Source organism: Prunus persica, chromosome G3, assembly GCF_000346465.2.
Source record: "Prunus persica cultivar Lovell chromosome G3, Prunus_persica_NCBIv2, whole genome shotgun sequence".
Classification (NCBI taxonomy): domain Eukaryota; kingdom Viridiplantae; phylum Streptophyta; class Magnoliopsida; order Rosales; family Rosaceae; genus Prunus; species Prunus persica.
Genome location: NC_034011.1, coordinates 24,251,078 through 24,270,351, shown reverse-complemented (window position 1 = coordinate 24,270,351; position 19,274 = coordinate 24,251,078). Strand labels below are relative to the sequence as shown.

At 38.9% G+C, this 19,274-nt stretch overlaps 1 protein-coding gene and 1 pseudogene across 1 annotated transcript; both read right to left on the bottom strand.

The window, feature by feature from the left end:
• Window positions 12,083-13,814, bottom strand: LOC18784177 (phenolic glucoside malonyltransferase 1). Its single transcript, XM_007214817.2, has one exon. It carries the CDS (start codon window positions 13,691-13,693, stop codon window positions 12,281-12,283), a length of 1,413 nt encoding a protein of 470 aa, XP_007214879.1. The 5' UTR covers window positions 13,694-13,814; the 3' UTR covers window positions 12,083-12,280.
• On the bottom strand, window positions 14,540-16,216 carry LOC18783034 (annotated as a pseudogene).

Sequence of the window (19,274 nt, the reverse complement as noted above, 5' to 3'; positions counted from 1 at the left end):
GCCATTTTTATTTGGTTGTAACCCGAGAATCCATCCATAAATGATAGAGCACCGAAACCGGTTGTTGCGTCTACCAATAATTCTGTAATTGGGAGTGGAAACTCATCTTTTGGGCATGCATCATTGACGTCTCTATAGTCCACACATATACGTAGTGCCCCAGTTTTTTTGAGGACCGGGACGATATTGGACAACCAGGTGGGATATTGGACCTCTCTGATAAAACCCGCGGCAATAAGCTTGTCAATCTCGATTTCTATTTGGATTGTTAGCTCTGGCCGAAAACGGCGTGGCGCTTGCTTCACCCATCGAGCCTCATCAGGTATCCCAAGTTTGTGAACTGCAACGTTTGGGTCTAAACCTGGCATGTCTTGATAACCCCATGCAAATACATCTCGGTACTCTTGCAACAGTTGTGTGTATTCTTCTAACTCTTGCGGTGTTAACAAAGCACTGACAAAGATAGGCTTTGGGTTGTCAACTGTACCGAGATTAATTTCTTGCAGATCATCAATTGTGGCTTGACCTCCCTCCTCCATTTGTGGTGGAGCTGGTTGGACTATGTCGATGAATTCCTCAATATCTTGAGGACTATCATCTTGGTCCACTGTTTCTTTGCAAGAGGTGCAATTGACCTGGACAAGGTCATCCTTTATTTTCACCCTTTTGATCATTTCGATCACCGCTTTCTCTTGACTCTTAACTTTCCATTTCCTTTTATTATGGACCTTCCCTTGTTGAGAACTGGAAGGGTTCTCCAGGCGTTGAAAGACTGAGATGCGGGGTGGTTGTCTGCCCCCTAGGCGTTTGAACACGGAGATGCGAATCGGCTTTATATTCACCTCATCTTCTCTAAACATAGCTTGTTCCATATTAGTGAGTATCTCAGGCTCGGCGGCTTCTAGATGTGGCCTTCGAAGAGACACTTTGAGTCCACCACTCTCATTTTGAACTGTGAGGACAGCATTGCTTTTCTTTGCTTTTCGGCCTTTAAGTTCTATCTTTAATAGAGCAGATGTTGTTTCTGACAATGATGCCTTTTTGTGAAAAACTACACGTTTACTTGGGCCATCGTTTTTGCCAAAAGTAGTCGAAATGACCAAACTGCCCCCTGGGATAGATTGATTAATCTTACGAAGAGGATGAGTGTAACTTGCTGTCATCAGTGACTCCATTGTTTGTTTCAATGAGCTTGTTTCCTTTTCACTAGGCTCCTTTTTTGAAGTCTTGACAATTATCTTTGGCTTGGGAGCCTTTGCAGTCGGGACTTCTCCCACTTTTGAGGATGACGCACCACGAGGTTTTAGCTTCACTTGGATTACTTTTGAAGGTTTGGATACTTCATCATTTTGGGCTTTTCCTGTTTCAACAGTCGCTCTTTTCTCCTTATCAACCTTTGATGGCTGTGTAAATGAGAGACCAAGTGGGCTGTAAAACTTCGCATCAGAGTAATTTACCTCTTCACCTTTGAACGGGTCCATGTCAGCTGAAACACTCTTGACTTCCCCATCCACCAAGTATTTAAAGCACTGGTGAAGTGTAGAAGGGACTACGCCATATGTATGGAGCCATGGACGTCCTAACAGGACGTTGTATGAAGTATCAGCCTCGATCACATGGAATAGGGCGTCTGAATATAAGTCTCCTATTTCCATTTGCAATGCGATAGAGCCCATGGCCTTTTGCCCAAGTTGATTGAACCCTTGAATAGTCAGCATAGAGGGAGACAACTGTCGGGCACTCATCCCTATAGCATGGAGCGTCTTTAATGGGATAATATTCACGGCCGAACCACAATCTAACAAGATTCGATTAATGGTTGTGCCTCCAACTTCGCCAGTGACATACAGAGGTCGATTATGGAATTTGGACCCAAGTAAAAAGTCATCTTCACCAAAGGTAATTGCTGCCAGACATGATGCACAAAACTTCGAGGTTTCAGTTGTGTGGACCTCTGCTGATTTGAAACATGACTTATACAAATCTGGGTTCATTAAAGCCATTACAAGTGCCTCCCTAAGTTCCCTCGACATTTGTAAAGCGTCATAGACACTTAGAGGAGCGGGAATGCGCTTAAGATGAGCTAGAATATCGTACTTAACTTTATGTGATTGTGATGGCTCCTTTGCTTTACTAGTATCGGGCTTAGAATCCTTTGCTTTTGGAGAGGAAGGTGGAACTTCCCCTGCAACAGTTTTTTCTGACAAGAAGACCTTAATCTCTTTTGCCTTTGGCTTCTTCTCGGTTTTAGAGGGATCAGCTTCCTCATTTTGTTGTGCTTTATCAGCAGATGGGATGCTTCGACCGGAGCGGAGATTAATCTCATCAACTTCTGTGTCGACCTCATATTCCTCCAAAGAAACCATGTTGCATTGAATGACTTCTTCCTCAACTTCAGATTCACTCGAGAAAAACTCAACTGGCAAAAACTCAGTGAGTGTGACAGGGACCCTTGCGGGTTGCTCATATTCATCTTCTTGGGTGATTTGAACTTTCTTTTGCACTCTCTTCTTCCTCCTCTTACTTTTCAAGGGTGGCATGCCTCGAATCTTGACAGCCGGACGAGTCGTAAATCTATGATTGGGTGGGAGATATTTAGCCATGTGCTTGGCCCTTTTAACAAATGTCGTCCACCCCTCAGCAAATTCGTCGGTTGAAGAATCTTCCCATATTTCTAGACTGGGTGCAGCCATGAGCTCATGAAGAGTAGGGATTTGAAGATCATTAGACCATGGTGCCTTCGGACAAGCATGTACGATTGTACCCCGATTGTCGGTATTAATACTTGCAATTTTCGCTCCATCTAGTAATGCAGTGATGGGTGTGAGCTTTTTTTCTATCATATTTGCCGTAGCTGAATGATGTCGGGAAGAGGAGTCTATCTCCAAGCCGCCCTTGTTGAGGAGCTCTTGGATTTTGTCCTTCAGGATATAACAATCCTTGAGCGTATGACTGACAAGGCGATGATATCGACAATACCTAGGGTCATTTGTCTTGTTGGCCTCAGCAGGACGTTTTGATTCTGGGAGAGCAATAGCATTGGAGGCCAGAAGTTGGTCAAAGATTTCTTCTACATCATCATCATCAAAAGAATATTTGACCTCTTTGCGTTCTTTAAGAGTGAGCCTTTTAGGTGGGTCCTTGTTTTGGCCTTTGTCATTTTTCTTTTCAGTTTTGACGAAAGTGGCCAACGACTCTCCTTTTATGGACTTCTTGTCATTTTTCTTTTCCCCAAATTGAATTTTTTGGGACGCGGACTTTTGGCGAGCAATTTATCTTTCAACATTGCTCGCCTTTGACACCAAAGCGTCAAATGATTGGGGTTCAGCAGTGGCGACAAAAGTCGCAATGTCTGGCATGAGGTTATTGTAGCACATTTGCACTGCTGATTGCTCAGTAATTTTCTCCGGGCATTGAAGATTGAGACTCCTCCATCTCATTATAAAGTCATTAGCACTTTCCCCTGGCTTTTGGGTAGTTTGAGCTAGGTCCATGATCGAGACCTTCTTTTTAGAACTGACAAATTGTGCCAAAAATGCTTTTGCATGTCGTCCCACGTCAAGATAGAGCCTGGCGGTAGCTGTGTATACCAAGTGAAAGCTGATCCTTTTAGGGATTGGACAAATTGACGCACCAGGAGAGCGTCTGACTGAGATGTCTCGCCACATGCTGAGTAAAAATGTGCCAGATGTTCATGGGGTGAGCTATTTATGCCATCAAATTTATCAAATATGGGCCGTTGATAACCCTTCGGGAATGGTATGGCGTCATAGTGAGAAGGGAAGGGTTTTCGATACCCTTGAACAGGAGGTGCTATGGACAATTGGAACTCACGAATCCCCTCAGCAATTAATGCCTTTATGTCGTTTGAGGAAATTGTGCTTGTAGAGCTCTCTGCTTTTTCCTCTTTTGTTTGTTGTTCATGGGTCATCGATTCATTTGTTTTGCCCCTGTCTTGCTCTCTTATGACGGCTTTCCCTTTTAACTTAGCTGATAGTAACGCTATTTTCGCGTCTTTCTCTGCTAACTTCTGCTGCATTTCCCTTCGCAAGTCTTGCATCATCTCTTGGATTAAGGGCAACTGGTCCTCAGTATTAGAAGTACCAGTCATCATGACTTGCATGCTTTCCACCTCGTCATGAAGTTTGACCCCTTGGGATACTACACAATCATTCTCTTGATTTTGAGATACGGGATCATCATAAAGAGGATTCCATTGCAAATAATCGTCCCAACGGGTTGAGTTTGGAGCGGATAACTCGGGAATAGTCATCCCCATCATGTCTCGGGATTTGGAACGAGTCAATGGACCCATGTAGGACCTTGACAGCTCTTGAGATTTCGGGACTGCCCCTCGTGATACGGGATTTTGATCCCTTGAAGCATCAGTTGTCGTCACCTTTTGCACATGCCTTCTTTGTGGATGAGGTATGTTCACCACCTTCTTCTCCATGATGATGGCTTTGTTTTTACCCTTAGAGGAGCACGGGTAAACCTCTTCTGATGCGGATTCCACAGCATGGGTTTTTGGACTTGACGGAGGTTCGGCCCCTTGGACCTCAGCGTTCTCCACAGAGTCGTCCTTTTGACCTTCCTCACTAGTTTCATTGGTGGAAGTCATCAGAACAGAATCTGTAGGATATAGGTCGACCGGGATTGATCCAATCATGATTTGGACCAATTGGGTAGGATTTGTCCTCTTGGAAGTCGGCACAGCCAGGGTGCTCGAGGTGTTCTTGCCTTCAGTCACAAATGGGCTTGTCCCCGAAAGCTCGGCCAAAACTGCCTCAATAGACTCCCTCTTTGCTTCTTTCTTTCTTAAAGCACGCGCAGCCCTCTTTCTTGCATTTCGGAGAGCGTTCTTGGAAGGTGCTTTCTTCAATTGGGTCTTGACAACCTTAGGAGTGACCTGAGGCTTGACCCTCTGAATGGGCTTTGGAACGGCGCACTTGATGAGGCCCTCACCAACAATGAAAGTCTTTTTGAACCCCACTCGTTTGGTGCACGCATTCCAGGTAGCTTCGATCTTGTGGAAGAAAATTGTAACTTGTGGTGCCATCGAATATGGTTTTGTTAACCTGAGGCATACACAAAAATAAAAACATTAGTCACTTTATGATTGGAGATGAAAAGGTAAATGGATCCCACCGGGCGTGCCAAAAATTATGTTGAAGGAAAATGTGATCCTCCTAATATAATTTCACCACCACTAATTAAATAACGGGGTTTTATTATTTTAGGTTCGACCCATTCGAGACGCAAGTCTCTTAATTACAATCCCTTGCTTCAAGGGAACACCCTTTGATTCCATCATAAAGAAACAGAACGTTTGTGTTTGATTTTGCAACTGCTCCTAAGTCCAACCTCAGGATGCCTACGTATCCCTTGCGGGAATCAAGCCACTTGTAGTTTAAAGAATCGCAATGAATAAATGACTCATTGCGAGGGAAATTTGATTTGAATTGTATTGAGAAGTGTTTGAGTGAATTTAGCTGCATAAACCAGGGATTCGATATGGGATTGCATTTGGGATGGTTGCATCTAGATTGAATCTCCAGACTGCCTACGTACCCTTTCAAAAGGATCAAACCAACGTAGTTCGGAATTTGAAAATTAACGGGTAAGTGTGGCCCACTAATTGAGAATTTCTGTCTGAGAGACTTGGATTTAATCTCATTAGAGTTTTCATGGGTAGATGACCCATGGAAAATTGGATGGTTTTGTACCACTTTCGTTGTTGTCAATGTCCAAGAAAAATAATGAGTAATTTTAATTATCCCATTAATTTTTCCTAAACATTGACAATTGCGTTTGGGGGTTTTCATAGGTAGATGACCTATGAGAAAAATTGGAAATTAATGGATAAGTGTGGCCCACTAATTAAGAATTTGTATTTGAGAGATTTAGAATTAATCTCAATGAAATTTGCATGGGTAGATGACCCATGGGAAATATTGGAAATTAATGGGTAAGTGTAGCCCACTAATTGAGAACTTGAATTTGAGAGATTTGAATTTAATCTCATTGAAATTTGCATGGGTAGATGACCCATGAAAAATTGAATGGTTTTGTACCACTTTTCTGGTTGTCAATGTCCAAGAAAAATAATGAGTAATTTTGATTATCCCATTAATTTTCCCAAAAAAAATTGACAATTGCACTTGGGAAAGTGTTTTGGCGAAATCTGGTTAAGATGAACCAGAGATTTATACTTGATTGCGGTTGCGTCTATTGGGATGTTAGACTGCCTACGTACCCTTGACGGGATCAAACCGACGTAGTTCCAAATTTAGAAATTAACGGGTAAGTGTGGCCCACTAATTGAGAATTTGTGTCTTTGGGACAATTTGGAGATTTTCATAGGTAGATGACCTATGGGAAAAATTGGAAATTAACGGGTAAGTGTAGCCCACTAATTAAGAATTTGTGTTTGAGATATTTGAATTTAATCTCATTTGGAATTTGCATGGGTAGATGACCCATGAAAAATTGGATGGTTTTGTACCACTTTCGTTGTTGTCCATGTCCAAGAAAAATAATGAGTAATTTTAATTATCCCATTAATTCTCTACAATTGACATTTGCATTTGTATCCATGCATGATTTGGAGGATTTGAGATTAATGGGCTTTTTTGATCAACAAGACCCATTAATCCATATTGATGCTCCTTTAAAATCTTTTGGGAGTTGAGCTTAATGCTCCGCGCATGACCAATAATTTATTTGGACTGGAGTCACCGTCACAGCATGGTTGAGTCACTTGGCACTCTTTTCTGAATAGCTTCTTTGCCACAATGGTTGATTCCCACATTTCTTAGTGTGGCTTTTGAAGTGGTTTTGTACCCCTTGACATCTGGTGTGGTTTTGTACTACTTGAGTCTTCACTTGACGATTTGAGAATTAATGGGCATTTTTGGAATTTAAGCCCATAATCCATCATTTACGGACCTCAGGAATTGGAGACTCAAAAGAAATCTCAAACAAAGTGGCTGACGCCATTTGACTTTTCTTCCCTTATTTCGGTGCGAGTCTTCCTCTTCGTTTATTTGTTGTTGCCATGTGCAGCACCAAGCCAATCCCTCTTTCGTCTTTCTTTGGTTTTGACTTGTTTTTTTTTCCTTTGTTTTTGGTTTGCTGCACAACACCAAGCTGCCAACAAAACGTGGCTATCCTTTTTTTTCATTTTGTTTGTTTGTTGTTGCTATGTGCAACAACACCAAGCTGCCAAAACGTGGCTGTCTTCAACAACTTTTTTTTTTTTAGTTCATCGTGTCTGTATGCACAAATGCTGTTTCGTTTCTCCTTTTTTTTTTGCTGTAACAAACCTTCGTCGCTATACAAAATGTAAAGCCTCTCCTCCAAGCTTTTTGTTTGTTGACTTCCCATTTCCAAATGGGTCTGAAGCCAATGGTTCTGTTTAACTCAGGATTCCATGGCTGTGCTCCTTCTTTTGTTTTGACAGAGAGGGAGAAAATTGATGAGATTCTCCAAAGACAGAGGTAGAATCCATTTTTATTTGCTGTGAAATTAAGTTTCCCCCATGGTTTTGTTTGTGGGTTTTGTACCCAGATTGGATCGGTCACAGAGTGTTTGATTGAGGGTTACACACCCATGATGGATTTTGTATCCAAGATTTGTTTTGTGGGTTTGGATGCTCAAGGCATTTGTGAGAGAAATCTCACGGTCCTGCTGCATTTAAGAACAACGAACGAAGAACTTCGTGTTTGTTATTCTCGGTAGAAATCTATCAGCAAATTCATTTGCTCTTGTATGCTCTCCTCCCCTTCCCAGCGGCTGTTCTTCCCCTGCCTTTGTGGCCTTCCAGTCTCTTTTTCAGCCTCCTGTTTTTGTGGCCTTGCACCACCGTTTTTTATCCTTGTGCAGCCTGCCGGCTGCCCCCCTTTGTTCCTAGGCGTCATGCCTCTTATAGAGGCTATATTATGACGAGTTTGAATTCAAGCTGATGACCACTTCTCAACCGAGATACTTATCTCTTGGTGTTTCAAAACCACTGAAATACATCTATTTTATTTTTATATGTTTTTCCTGATAAGATTGCAGGAACAAAACAAATTCAATTCTAACCCAAGTCAAATTCTTGGTTAATTGCTTTTGTGAAAATTTTCCGTTCAACAGCTTCAATAAAGCCATCACCTGAAATCTGGTAGAAGTCAACACTAGACTCTGCTATTGTGAGCGAAAAGGTGTCGCCTTGGACATAACTAAGAACGGGTTTTAGGAGTTTTGAGGCCAAGTGAGGTGTCCTGCTAGAGGTAGATAGTGTTGGAGGGTGTTAAAGAGTGAGGTTTTGAGTTTTGGGGCCAGTATAGTATCAAAGAAGAGTTGTATTGCAGAGGAAGTAGGCATTTCGTGGAAATAAAGGCACTAGACCGGCGCAAACCTTAACCAACAGATGTTGAAGAAGGTAAGAGGAAAGGAACTTGGGGATGCAAATGACCTAGGTGAGGGTGGAGGAGGAAGAGCCACCTTGCAAACTTCAACTACTTTAACTGAGCTTGTTGGGTCTACCATTGCCAAATAGAAATGGAAGTTAGAAGCTTGAGAACATTATATATTTAGAATTGGGAAATGCTAGCAACCTTCTCTCTAATCTTATCTTTTGGACATTTTCCTTTTTTAGCATGACATATGTCACTTACTTACCCTTAAAACAATATCATTAATAAACCAAACAATTTAGTTTTTATTTTCCAAATTTACCCTTATTAAATGTATTAATAAAATAATAATATATTTAATTACACATAATACATTAAGTCTCTGTATACCTCCTTCCCCATCAACTCCCTCTCACTTTAATCATCAACCGCCTTCTTCCCACCCCACCCTAAACCAAACCATCCTCTTACCACCTTAGCCACACACACCCACTGCACCTCTTCCCTTCTCCAACCTGTCTCATCCCAAACCTACCCATCCACGACGCAGTGGAGGTGCAGCCCCATTTTGGTTCTCTATTACTACTGAAATCAATTCCAATATTTATCGAAGGAATGTATCAGCAAATATTTTTACAATTGAAATCCAATTTTACTGTTCCAAATAATCTTTGGAATTTGGATGAAAAAATAGTCCTTTTGCCTCTCCACACTCACCTAGTAACAGTTGATTTACTTGGTGCAATTTGTTTTTATGATATGAAATTTAGGATTTGGATTTGTTCTTTTCTTCATTATATGGTAGCTTTGGCCGCATGAGATGGGTGTCTCTGTTTTTTTTCTTTTCCGACAATAGTTTTGGGGTGGTGGGGTGGGGGTTTAAAGTGGAAGAGGAAGACGAAGAGAGAAATACTTAGGTTTTTTTAAATAATTTTAAATAATTAATTAATTGGTTTTTAATTATGGAAAAAGGCCATGGCATTACCCTTTTTTTATTTAATTTTTTTAAAAGGTGATAAGAAAGCTGTAAACAAAAATTTGGATTAATTGAAAGAAACATGGAAGCCAAATAAGGGAAAACAAAATATATATTTAATAAGGGTAAACTAGAAAAACAAAATCTATGCATTCATTACATTGTTTTAAGTGTAAGGAATGTAACACATGTCATGTAAAAAAATGAGAAGGTCCAAAAGAAAAGATTGGAGAGAAGGTTGCTAGCATTCCCCTTTAAATTAGATTACTTTTTGTTTTTTTTTTGGGATGAAGATTACTTTTTGTTTAAATAGCATTAGAGAGCTGTGATGTGAGGCCACAATACAAGTTACAACTCCTCGATTGAAAATTAAAACCTTTCATGCCCCATTCAAAACCAGCCCATCTTTTCTTTCTTTTCTTCCGGGTTCACGTTCACCCCCATTTCTTCAATACTACAAACAATTATCTCAAGCCATGACCCGTTCAATCAATAAAAAGTAAAAAGAGTTGATTTCCCCACTCCCATTGATCATTGACAATGACTATGTAAACATCAAATGTTCAGCTTCCGCCTTTAGTGCAAAAGAATCATCCTTCGAACATGGTTAACTATCAATCAATAGTGTTCTAAATTCTTTTGTGTTTAAAAAATAGACGCTCTCTCTTTGAAAAGAAAAACATATATTTTATATATATAAAAAACTGACATTTGTTCTTATTTAATTTTTTAACAAGGTGGTATAATAGTTACTTTAAAAAAAAAGATAAATGAAGAAAATAAAAATGTTAATATATTTAATAAGGGTAAAATTGAAAAACAAAAAGTAGCTAGTGTGATGCATTAATGACATTGTTTTAAGTGTAAAGAAATCGATACATGTCATAAGAAGAAAAAAGAAAATTCAAAAGAGAATATTAAAAAGAAGGTTGCTAGCATTCCAAGACGCAAATAACCTAAGCTTACACACAATAAGAGAAAAAAAAAACAAAGCAAATGAACAATTTCAGAGAATTTTCTTCTCTCTGAATGACTTCTTCCAATTTTCTCTCTTAATTCTTTTTTTTATTTATTTTGCTGAGCTGCTACTCCTTTCAAAGCCAAAGGATAAGTGGCTCTTCAAAGAAGCCAACGCCGAACAAGTCAGAAGACCACCCATCTTGCCTTTGACCCCACGTGACAGTGCCAATTTGCCTGACACTTTATCTGGCAATCAACAAAATATAAATAAAGCTGGCGAAAGCAACTTTGCATGGGGCGCATTATTGAGTGAAATATTCAACAGATAATATTTAAATCAAGATTGTTTAAATAGCAATACAAAGCTGTCACGCACGCCACATGCTACCAACTCAAAATGATTCCCGTCCTCATCTGCTAAATAATAGTTGTGTTATAAAATGAACTGAGATATGTGTGAATATTGAGTTGCACATAAAGTAGATGAGACATAGTATTTAACGAGGTTCGGCTATGCCTACGTCCTCGAAGAGCAACAGCAGTAACTTTTCCACTATGTAAAATAATAGGGCTACAACTTTAGTGTTTACAATATGTATGGCTCACTCAATTTTCTCTCTTGGAGAATTTCTCTCTTGCTCTCTTTCCTCTCAACTCACTCACCCTCATTCTTCCTTCTCTTCCTCTTCTCTATGTGTGAACTTCTCTTGATGGAAGTATCTATTTATAGGCCTAAGACATTGGTTGTTCACCTCACAATATAAGTGGTAGACAACATCATTAATATTCTTCAATCAACAACATCATTAATATTCTTCAATCAACAACATCATTAATATTCTTCAATCAATTGGGTAGTGATTTAGTTTGGTGGGTGTGTGGTTAGGTTTAGTGGATGTTAGTTGGCTATGTGGGCTTCACCTATTCTTCTTTACTTATTCTTCTTTTACAACAAGTTGGTGCTAATTGAATCTCAAGTGTTATCCAAAGTTTTCATGGCAGCCCATCTTTTTTCTGTTTTCCTTTTGGTCCGGCTTCTCCTCCATTTCTTCAATACTAGAAACAATTATCTCAAGGCATGACAATCACAACTTCTTTTGCTCAAAATAATAAACCTGAAGAATACGTGGGACATTGGTTTGTAATAAAGCTTGGCATAATCAGAGCCGGTCTTGAGATTTTGAAGGTCTTGTGCAAACCTTAAATTGGGGCCTCACATAAGCTAACACAAACTTACACCATTATGTAATGCCATACAATAAATGTTTTTTTTCTTCAAGTGATCAAAGTACCCCTACTCCCAAGGACAAAATTGAAATTTCACAAAAGAATTAAATTGGATTAAATCGATTACATTGGGTCAGAGATGTTACACCTTTTAAATAATCACCATGATTGTGACGATGAGTCTTTGTCATCGTAGGTCATACTCAGATATTAAATATTTTTTAACACATAATTTATTTTGTATCAATATTCCAAGAACATCATTAATTTGATGCAATTATTTTGGTTGACTTAGTTGGATGCATTATTTTTGCGAAACTGAATATCTGAGCATAATTATTGACTAATTCATTGTGATCGGGTATTTATTATTTCAGTTTGTAGTTGTGAAAGTAGATGAGATATTGAATGTTGGTGTTAATGAGTCGTCAATTACTCCTTTATTCATTGAGAATTGGATACGGAGACGAGCGAACCGGAGTTGCATATGTCGTTGCAGCTTGTTCTTCGCTAAATTGACTTGCACTCAAGTTCGAGTTCCTTTTTCATAGATTAGATAAATTTATAATCATTTATACTATCGTCTGTATCAAAGAAATAAAAAATGAGAAACAGTTGTTCTAATGAGAGAAACAGGAAAAAAAAGAAAGAACATTGATCAAATTATTCATCCCCCAAAACACAAAGCGAAAACATTACACCAATTTCATGCGTGGATTCAAAGGTTTTGAAGCCCTTTAGCAAACACAGAAGCAAAAGCTTGCATATGATGTTTTTCCAAAACCAAACCGACCTCAACATCTCCAGCAATACCACCCCTAGACTCTGCCAGGGACATGGCTCCTGTCTCTTCGATCGAAACCACCTCCACCTTGCTTGGCCTTCCCCATCCAAAATCTGTATCATAAATCCCAAACCTTGGTGAACCAGCAACACCCATAAATCTCTCTTCACTGCTCACAGCAGGGTAAAGTATTTGAACCCAAGTCTCTGCCCCTTTCAAAATCCCATCACTGTCCACACGTTTTATAGTTTCACTGATTTCGTTGACGGCCACGGTCAACCCATCTTCTCCTAGAACCCCTTTTCTATCTGCAACAACTGCACGGCCCGCTATGCAGTTCCCGAAGTAGTTTGCAGGCATGGGAGGGTCAAAGCGAGACCTGCAGTCCAGACTGAAGGCCATCAAAACTGGCTTATCGCTCTGCTTTTCCTCTGCCTTGGCTAAGCAAACACATGTGTAAGCATATGTTACAGAAAATGCTGACAAATGAGGACGATCAGATTGTTTTTCATTCTTGATCATCTCTGTCATTTTGGTCGAAACCCATTGCTTCATTGCTTCTATTTCCGGTCGTGTGATTACAAAGATGCCACGAACCGCGTCTGGTGGTGGAGATTTAAACTGGGTAACCATCAAGCTCCTGTTGTTGGGTCCGTCCAGATTCTGAAGCTGGTTCAAGAAGATTGGTTCGAGCCCGGCCGGGTCTTGGACGACCCTTCTGTCAAAAAATGGTTTCAGCTGATCTGGTAGAGCTGAACCGGATGGATCATCACCAAGATGTTTGCAAATGTGAGCCCATGATTTCACAAACATGGTTGAAGACTTGCCGTCTAGGATGGCATGGTGCATGGATGTTCCAATGGAGAAGCCGTTGCCGTTGGGGAAGACGGTGACTTGGAACGCCACGGCTGCGGCCTTTTCGTGAGATATTGGCAATTGGGGTACGAGAGGATGGTACTCTTTGGCCTCAACAAAGTTGCTACGACTTGAAAGATGGTGGAAATCAGCATGAGACTCGGCAATGGTGAGCGAAACGGCGTCCCCTTGGACATAAGTGAGAACTGGTTTAGGGGAGTGTCGGGGCCAAGTGATGTTTCCTGCTAGAGGTCGGAAGTGTTGGAGGGCGATGGAGAGCGAGGCTTTGAGTTTTGAAACGAGTATGGTGGTTTCAAAGGAGTTTGAGATTTGATAGAAGAAAAGGCGTTGGACGGGTGCAAATCTGAGCCAGAGTAAATCAAACAAGGTTAAAGGAAGGGCGTCAGGTGTGGCTGAGTGATCTTCTGGCGAGGTTGGCTGTGGAGCAACCTTGCAAACCTCAACCGCTCTGACTGAGTTTAGGTCTGCCATTGGGGATGGATCATGGAAGCAAGCAAAGTTGAATGAAGGGTTTAATATAATTGATGAACAGACCAAATGAATGTTCCTTAATTTTAAACGGCCAAGTGGTAAGTATTCTATAATTTCTCATGTCATTTAATTTATGTTGCGCCCAATAAGTTTGAACAAATGTCGCTGTTACGAATTTCAGAGATAATTTCTCCCAATACAGGTCTAACAAAAAAAGATTCTAAAAATTTACAAAAAAAGATGTTATAGGCTGTTCTGCAGTCTTATAAAATTCCAATAGCCTCAAAATTAACAAAATGTGGCACAATAGCCTCCCAAGTCAACACTTGGTGGTAGTCATTTTCAAGTTCCAAAAAGTGGGGAATCACGTAGGGCCAGTTTGGCATTGCTGTGCTGTGAAAATAATCGTTGTCAAATTTGCTGTGAGAGAAATCAGCTGTAAGAGAAAGTAGTTTGGCGTTTGGTAAAATTTTTGTTAAAAATGTTGTTGGTATTGATTTTACTCATAATCAGAAAATAATTGCCGATTAATCATTAAACCCAGCTCCTCTTCGAAACTGATTCCTGTATAATCAGAAAATGAAAGCACCTCATTAGCTGCTTTCCTTTATAGCTTTCTCTCACAGCAATTTTTAACAATAAGTGATTTTCTCACAGTTTACCAAACGGGTTGGGCTTCCCAAAATTTTAAAAAAATCACTTATCACTCCAAATAAGCAATGTGAAATGGGCACGTAATCTTGTGTCTTTAATCTGGCATGCCAGCATTTAACAACAGAATCAATGAAAACAAACTAGATAATTGTGATTCAAATACTAGATGCAGCAACAGAGGAGGAAAAAAAAACAGAGCTACATGGTCCATGGAAGAACATGTTCACAAAGAAAATGCTGTTGAAACCAAGTATACTAGTATAGTGAGAAGGCTTCAAGCGTCAAGGGTTTTCAAGACCTTTAGCAAATAGAGAAGCAGAAACCTGCATGTTATGTTTGTCTAAGACCAAACCAACATCAACAACCCCAGCATCAGTTTCGGGATCTGAAAAGGAGATAGCTCTGGCTCTATCTATGGAAACAATCTCAACCTTCTTTGGTCTTCCCCGTCCAAAATCAGACTCATAAACCCCAGACCGATGTGAACCGGCAAGCATAAGCATTTTCTCACTGCTCACAGCAAACACTCTTGAAACCCAATTCTCTGCCCCATCCAAAACCCCCTTCTCCAAACGTCTTATAGCTTCACTATTTGCATTCACAGCCACAACCAACCCATCATCTCCAAACAAGGCTTTTGTTTCGGCAATGCAGTTCCCAAAATAGTTTTTGAGTTACAGGAGGATCCAAGCTAGACCTGCAGTCCTCTGCCTTGATTATGCAAACCCATGTCTAGGCACATGCTAGAGTGAAAGTTGGCACATGAACTAAACGAATATCTTGTTGTTTCTGCTCTGCTAATTTAGCCTTCAACAATTGCCTCGGTGTTTCTATATCTGCTGTTGTGATTGGAAAGGTGCCTCTGATGGAGCCTGGTGGGGCTTTCTTCTCCCAAAACATTAAGCTTCTATTGTTGGGACCGTCCTTATTTCGATACAGGTTCGAGTAGATTGCTCTCAGCTCTCAGCTCAGCTGAATAACTCTTATATCATAAAATTGTTTCAAATGATCAAGTAGCATTGAAGTAGATTGTTCACCATGTTTGCAATTGTGAGCCCAAGATTTCGCAAACAACGTTGAAGTCTTGCCATATAGGATTGCGTGGTGCATGGAGGTCCCAATCAAAAGGCCACAGTTGGGAAAGACAGTGATCTACAATGCCATCACTGCAGCTTGTTCATGAGGTAGAAGTCAACACCAGACTCTGCTATTGTGAGCGAAAAGGTGTCGCCTTGGACATAGCTAAGAACGGGTTTCTGGGAGTTTTGAGGCCAAGTCAGGTGTCCTGCTAGAGGTAGATAGTGTTGGAGGGTGTTAAAGAGTGAGGTTTTGAGTTTTGGGGCCAGTACAGTATCAAAGAATAGTTGTGTTGCAGAGGAAGTAGGCATTTCGTAGAAATAAAGGCACTGGACCGGCGCAAACCTTAACCAACGGATGTCGAAGAAGGTAAGAGGAAAGGAACTTGGGGATGCGAATGACCTAGGTGAGGGTGGAGGTGGAAGAGCCACCTGACAAACTTCAACGACTTTAACTGAGCTTGTTGGGTCTGCCATTGCCAAATAGAAATGGAAGTTAGAAGCTTGAGAACATTATATATTTAGAATTACATTACTTTTTGTTTTTTTTTTTGGACGAAGATTACTTTTTGTTTAAATTGCATTAAGAGCTGTGATGTGAGGCCGCTGAAAATTATTCCCGTGTCGTCTGCTAAATACTTTATAGCTCGTGTTAAATCAAAACCTTTCATGCCCCATTCAAAAGCCCATTATCCAAAGCTTTCTTTCCTTCACTAATTACATTTATAGCCAAAACCAGCCCATCTTTTCTTTCTTTTCTTCCGGCTTCACGTTCACCCCCATTTCTTCAATACTGCAAACAACTATCTCAAGCCATGACCCGTTTAACCAATAAAACGTCAAAGCTCATGAGTATACATAAAACTTCAATATTAGTGGATTAATTTTCTTTTAAAATTTATTGAGCCTCCCTCTTATTTACAGCAAACACTTGCGCTTCTTAAATTTTAGAGAGATGGATTAATGGCCCGTTACTAACAACACCAATATTGTCCACAACTTAACTACTTACAAAGCTCACTAAGTGTGGGGTTTTAACACAAAAGGCATCGGTGATATTAGTGGTTGAATCATTTATTATATATTTTATTTTATTTAGTCAAATTTCCGATGTGGGACTCATATTCTTCAACACGCCCCCTCATGTGAGACTATCACATAATGGACTACACGCGGCGCCAAGTCCACATTGAAGTCAATCATTCAAACTCAACATGTGAACACCGTGTATTAGATAAGGAGTAGGAGTAAACATTTAAGTCCAACATGTGAACACCTTATATTAGGTAAGGGTAAATGCCCAATTCAGGCCCGGTTAATCAACTCGCTTTGATACCATGAATATTTTATCCATTGGTTAGATTCCGAGCCTCTTCTTTTAGCATTCATGTATTTACACGCATTTGCAAAGAGCATTCATGCGTTTACATGTATAAAAGAATATTGACCATCAGATATTCTTTTAAATGCATGTAAATACACGGATGCTCAATGCAGAGGCTCGAGATCTATTATAGCACTCTTTATATTTATAGGAGCTTTTGTATTTTGTTTTTTTTTTTGTTGGATCTTGTCTATTATAGGCTCCTTGCAAAGGGATTGTGTTTGTGATCCTTTTTCATTGGACTTTCTTCCATAATTTCTTTATCTAATGAAATTCAAGTTGACTAAATAAAAAAATAAAAAATGAACTTCTTGTATGCAAGTTATTTTCCTTTTCAAGATGAGTAGTCGAGTTCCCATATTTATCTCTTTCGAACTTTTTAGTTCTCATTGATGTCATCATATCCTCTTCTTTTCTTTTTTTTTTTCATCTAACAAATAGAAATTATTATACTCAAATCGAAACGTTTTACATCAAAAGGAGACTCAGAGATTTTAGGGACATACAAAATGAGTAATAAGATCTCCTAAAACGAAGTCTTCAACAAAAAAACTATAAAAGGAATTGGACCACATATATTTACAGAAAATTTAAAAATACTTATAAATATTTTTAAAAAATATTATAAACGATTATTAAACAAATAATTCAACAAGTTTCATAAAATCAAAACCCTATGACGGGGTTTTATATTGATCAAGAGCTCATATTATATGAAATTTTAATGTATTAATATATATATTAATATATTATGTTAGAGTCAATATATGACACATAATATATATATATATATATATATGTTGAAACAAGGAAAAAAAACTTGGGACATTTTGTAAAAGGTCAAAGGAGAGAGAAATATTTTTAAAAGAAGTTAAAATGGACAAAAATGTCCTTATTTATTTTTGGATTTCCTAAGGAATCCTTTACATTTGCATGTCTTTGGTTTGAAAGTTGAAAAGTTTTTCTGTCTTTTTTGAAAAAGCTTTGACTTTTTTCAAAAGTGAAAGTTTTTTGTGGCCAAAACCTAAATTTACTAAAAAAAATTTGAGGGCCTTCTTAAAATTGGGGCCATATGCAATGGCCGATCTTGCACACCCCAAAGCCACCCATGACCAGAAGCTAAACCATTGAATGACCATATATGGGTGACACCATATTCCAACAATGAAGGCTATGTTGTGAAATTCAGGATTATCAAATTAATCAAATTTTAGTGCTCTCAAGTATACAAATCAGAAAATAGTATAGCTAAATACATATATTGTCCCACATAGATTTATTTAATTTTTAATATTTCTACCAATTAAACTGAGACTAATTTTAAATTGAGAAAATTTAATGGATGAAATTAATTTGAATTTGTAATTGAAAAACTAAAATTAAAGAAAGCAAAAATTAAAGACAGAAAACACACGACATGAGAGTAAGAAAACCAAGAGAGAAAGACACTAGAGTATCCAATTTCATAGTATCCAATCCTACCCAATCCCTTATTACATATACCAATTCCAAGTAATTTCCCTAAACTATTCAATAACTAGCATCTGGTTACATCAAAAGTATATTTACATGCAATCCTCTTTGGCATCTAGATGAATTCAACACATAAGCTCTATGAAAATTATGTAACAATCACACAAACCCTAATTGCATGGCATCTACAATTAGTCATTCATGATATCAATTGCAAGAAACAAAACTCAAGTTAGGTTTAGCATGTACTCTAACCACTAATTCAACTTAGATGGTGGCCAAACATCCAAACCAAATTAAACATTAAGTGCAGCAAAATATACTCTCTCTTTTTTTTTTTAAAAAAAGGAAAACTTGAAATTAATATTAACTAACCCTAACAAAGAAAATTAGTTCCTCATAATCATATTTGAAATCATGATGAAAAATAGCATAAGTTTAGAAAAACCTCTAATTTATCTTCCCCTTCTCTTGCCATCCTCTCCTTTCTCCTCTCTCTCCCCCTCCCCCCCCCCCCCCCAACCAAAAAAAAACAGCAAAGCACTCTTATGTAACTCATAGCGAGCAAGTTCAAAAAGGGAAAGGAATTCTAATCCTACTTGGACTACAAGCCCTTTTAAAAAAATTAATTAAAACTCCCAAAGCCACTTTCCCTACACATCACTTGCATCTTCAACTCATCCCATGCCTCACGTCACCAAGCTCATACAAAATTTCCTTATTTTGCTACAGCACAACCACGTCACGTTTGGTATGGATTGTTGTTATTCTAATTTGTGAAAATTGACTACTTGATTGATAATTGTCAAACAACCTCTACCATTTGATTCTTCTCAATTTTGCATGATTTAATTACCTAAAAGTAAAAACAATGAATTGTAGTGCACTTAACCATTCTAATCACACAAATGTAATAGAAATATCATTAATTATATATATAAATATTAACATATCAAAGACCTTCATGTGGAGACACAAAATTGAGTTACTCACA

What these genes read in the sequence shown, in the direction of transcription:
- LOC18784177 (XM_007214817.2), bottom strand. Translation starts at nt 13,693, where the DNA reads ATGGCAGACCTAAACTCAGTCAGAGCGGTTGAGGTTTGCAAGGTTGCT.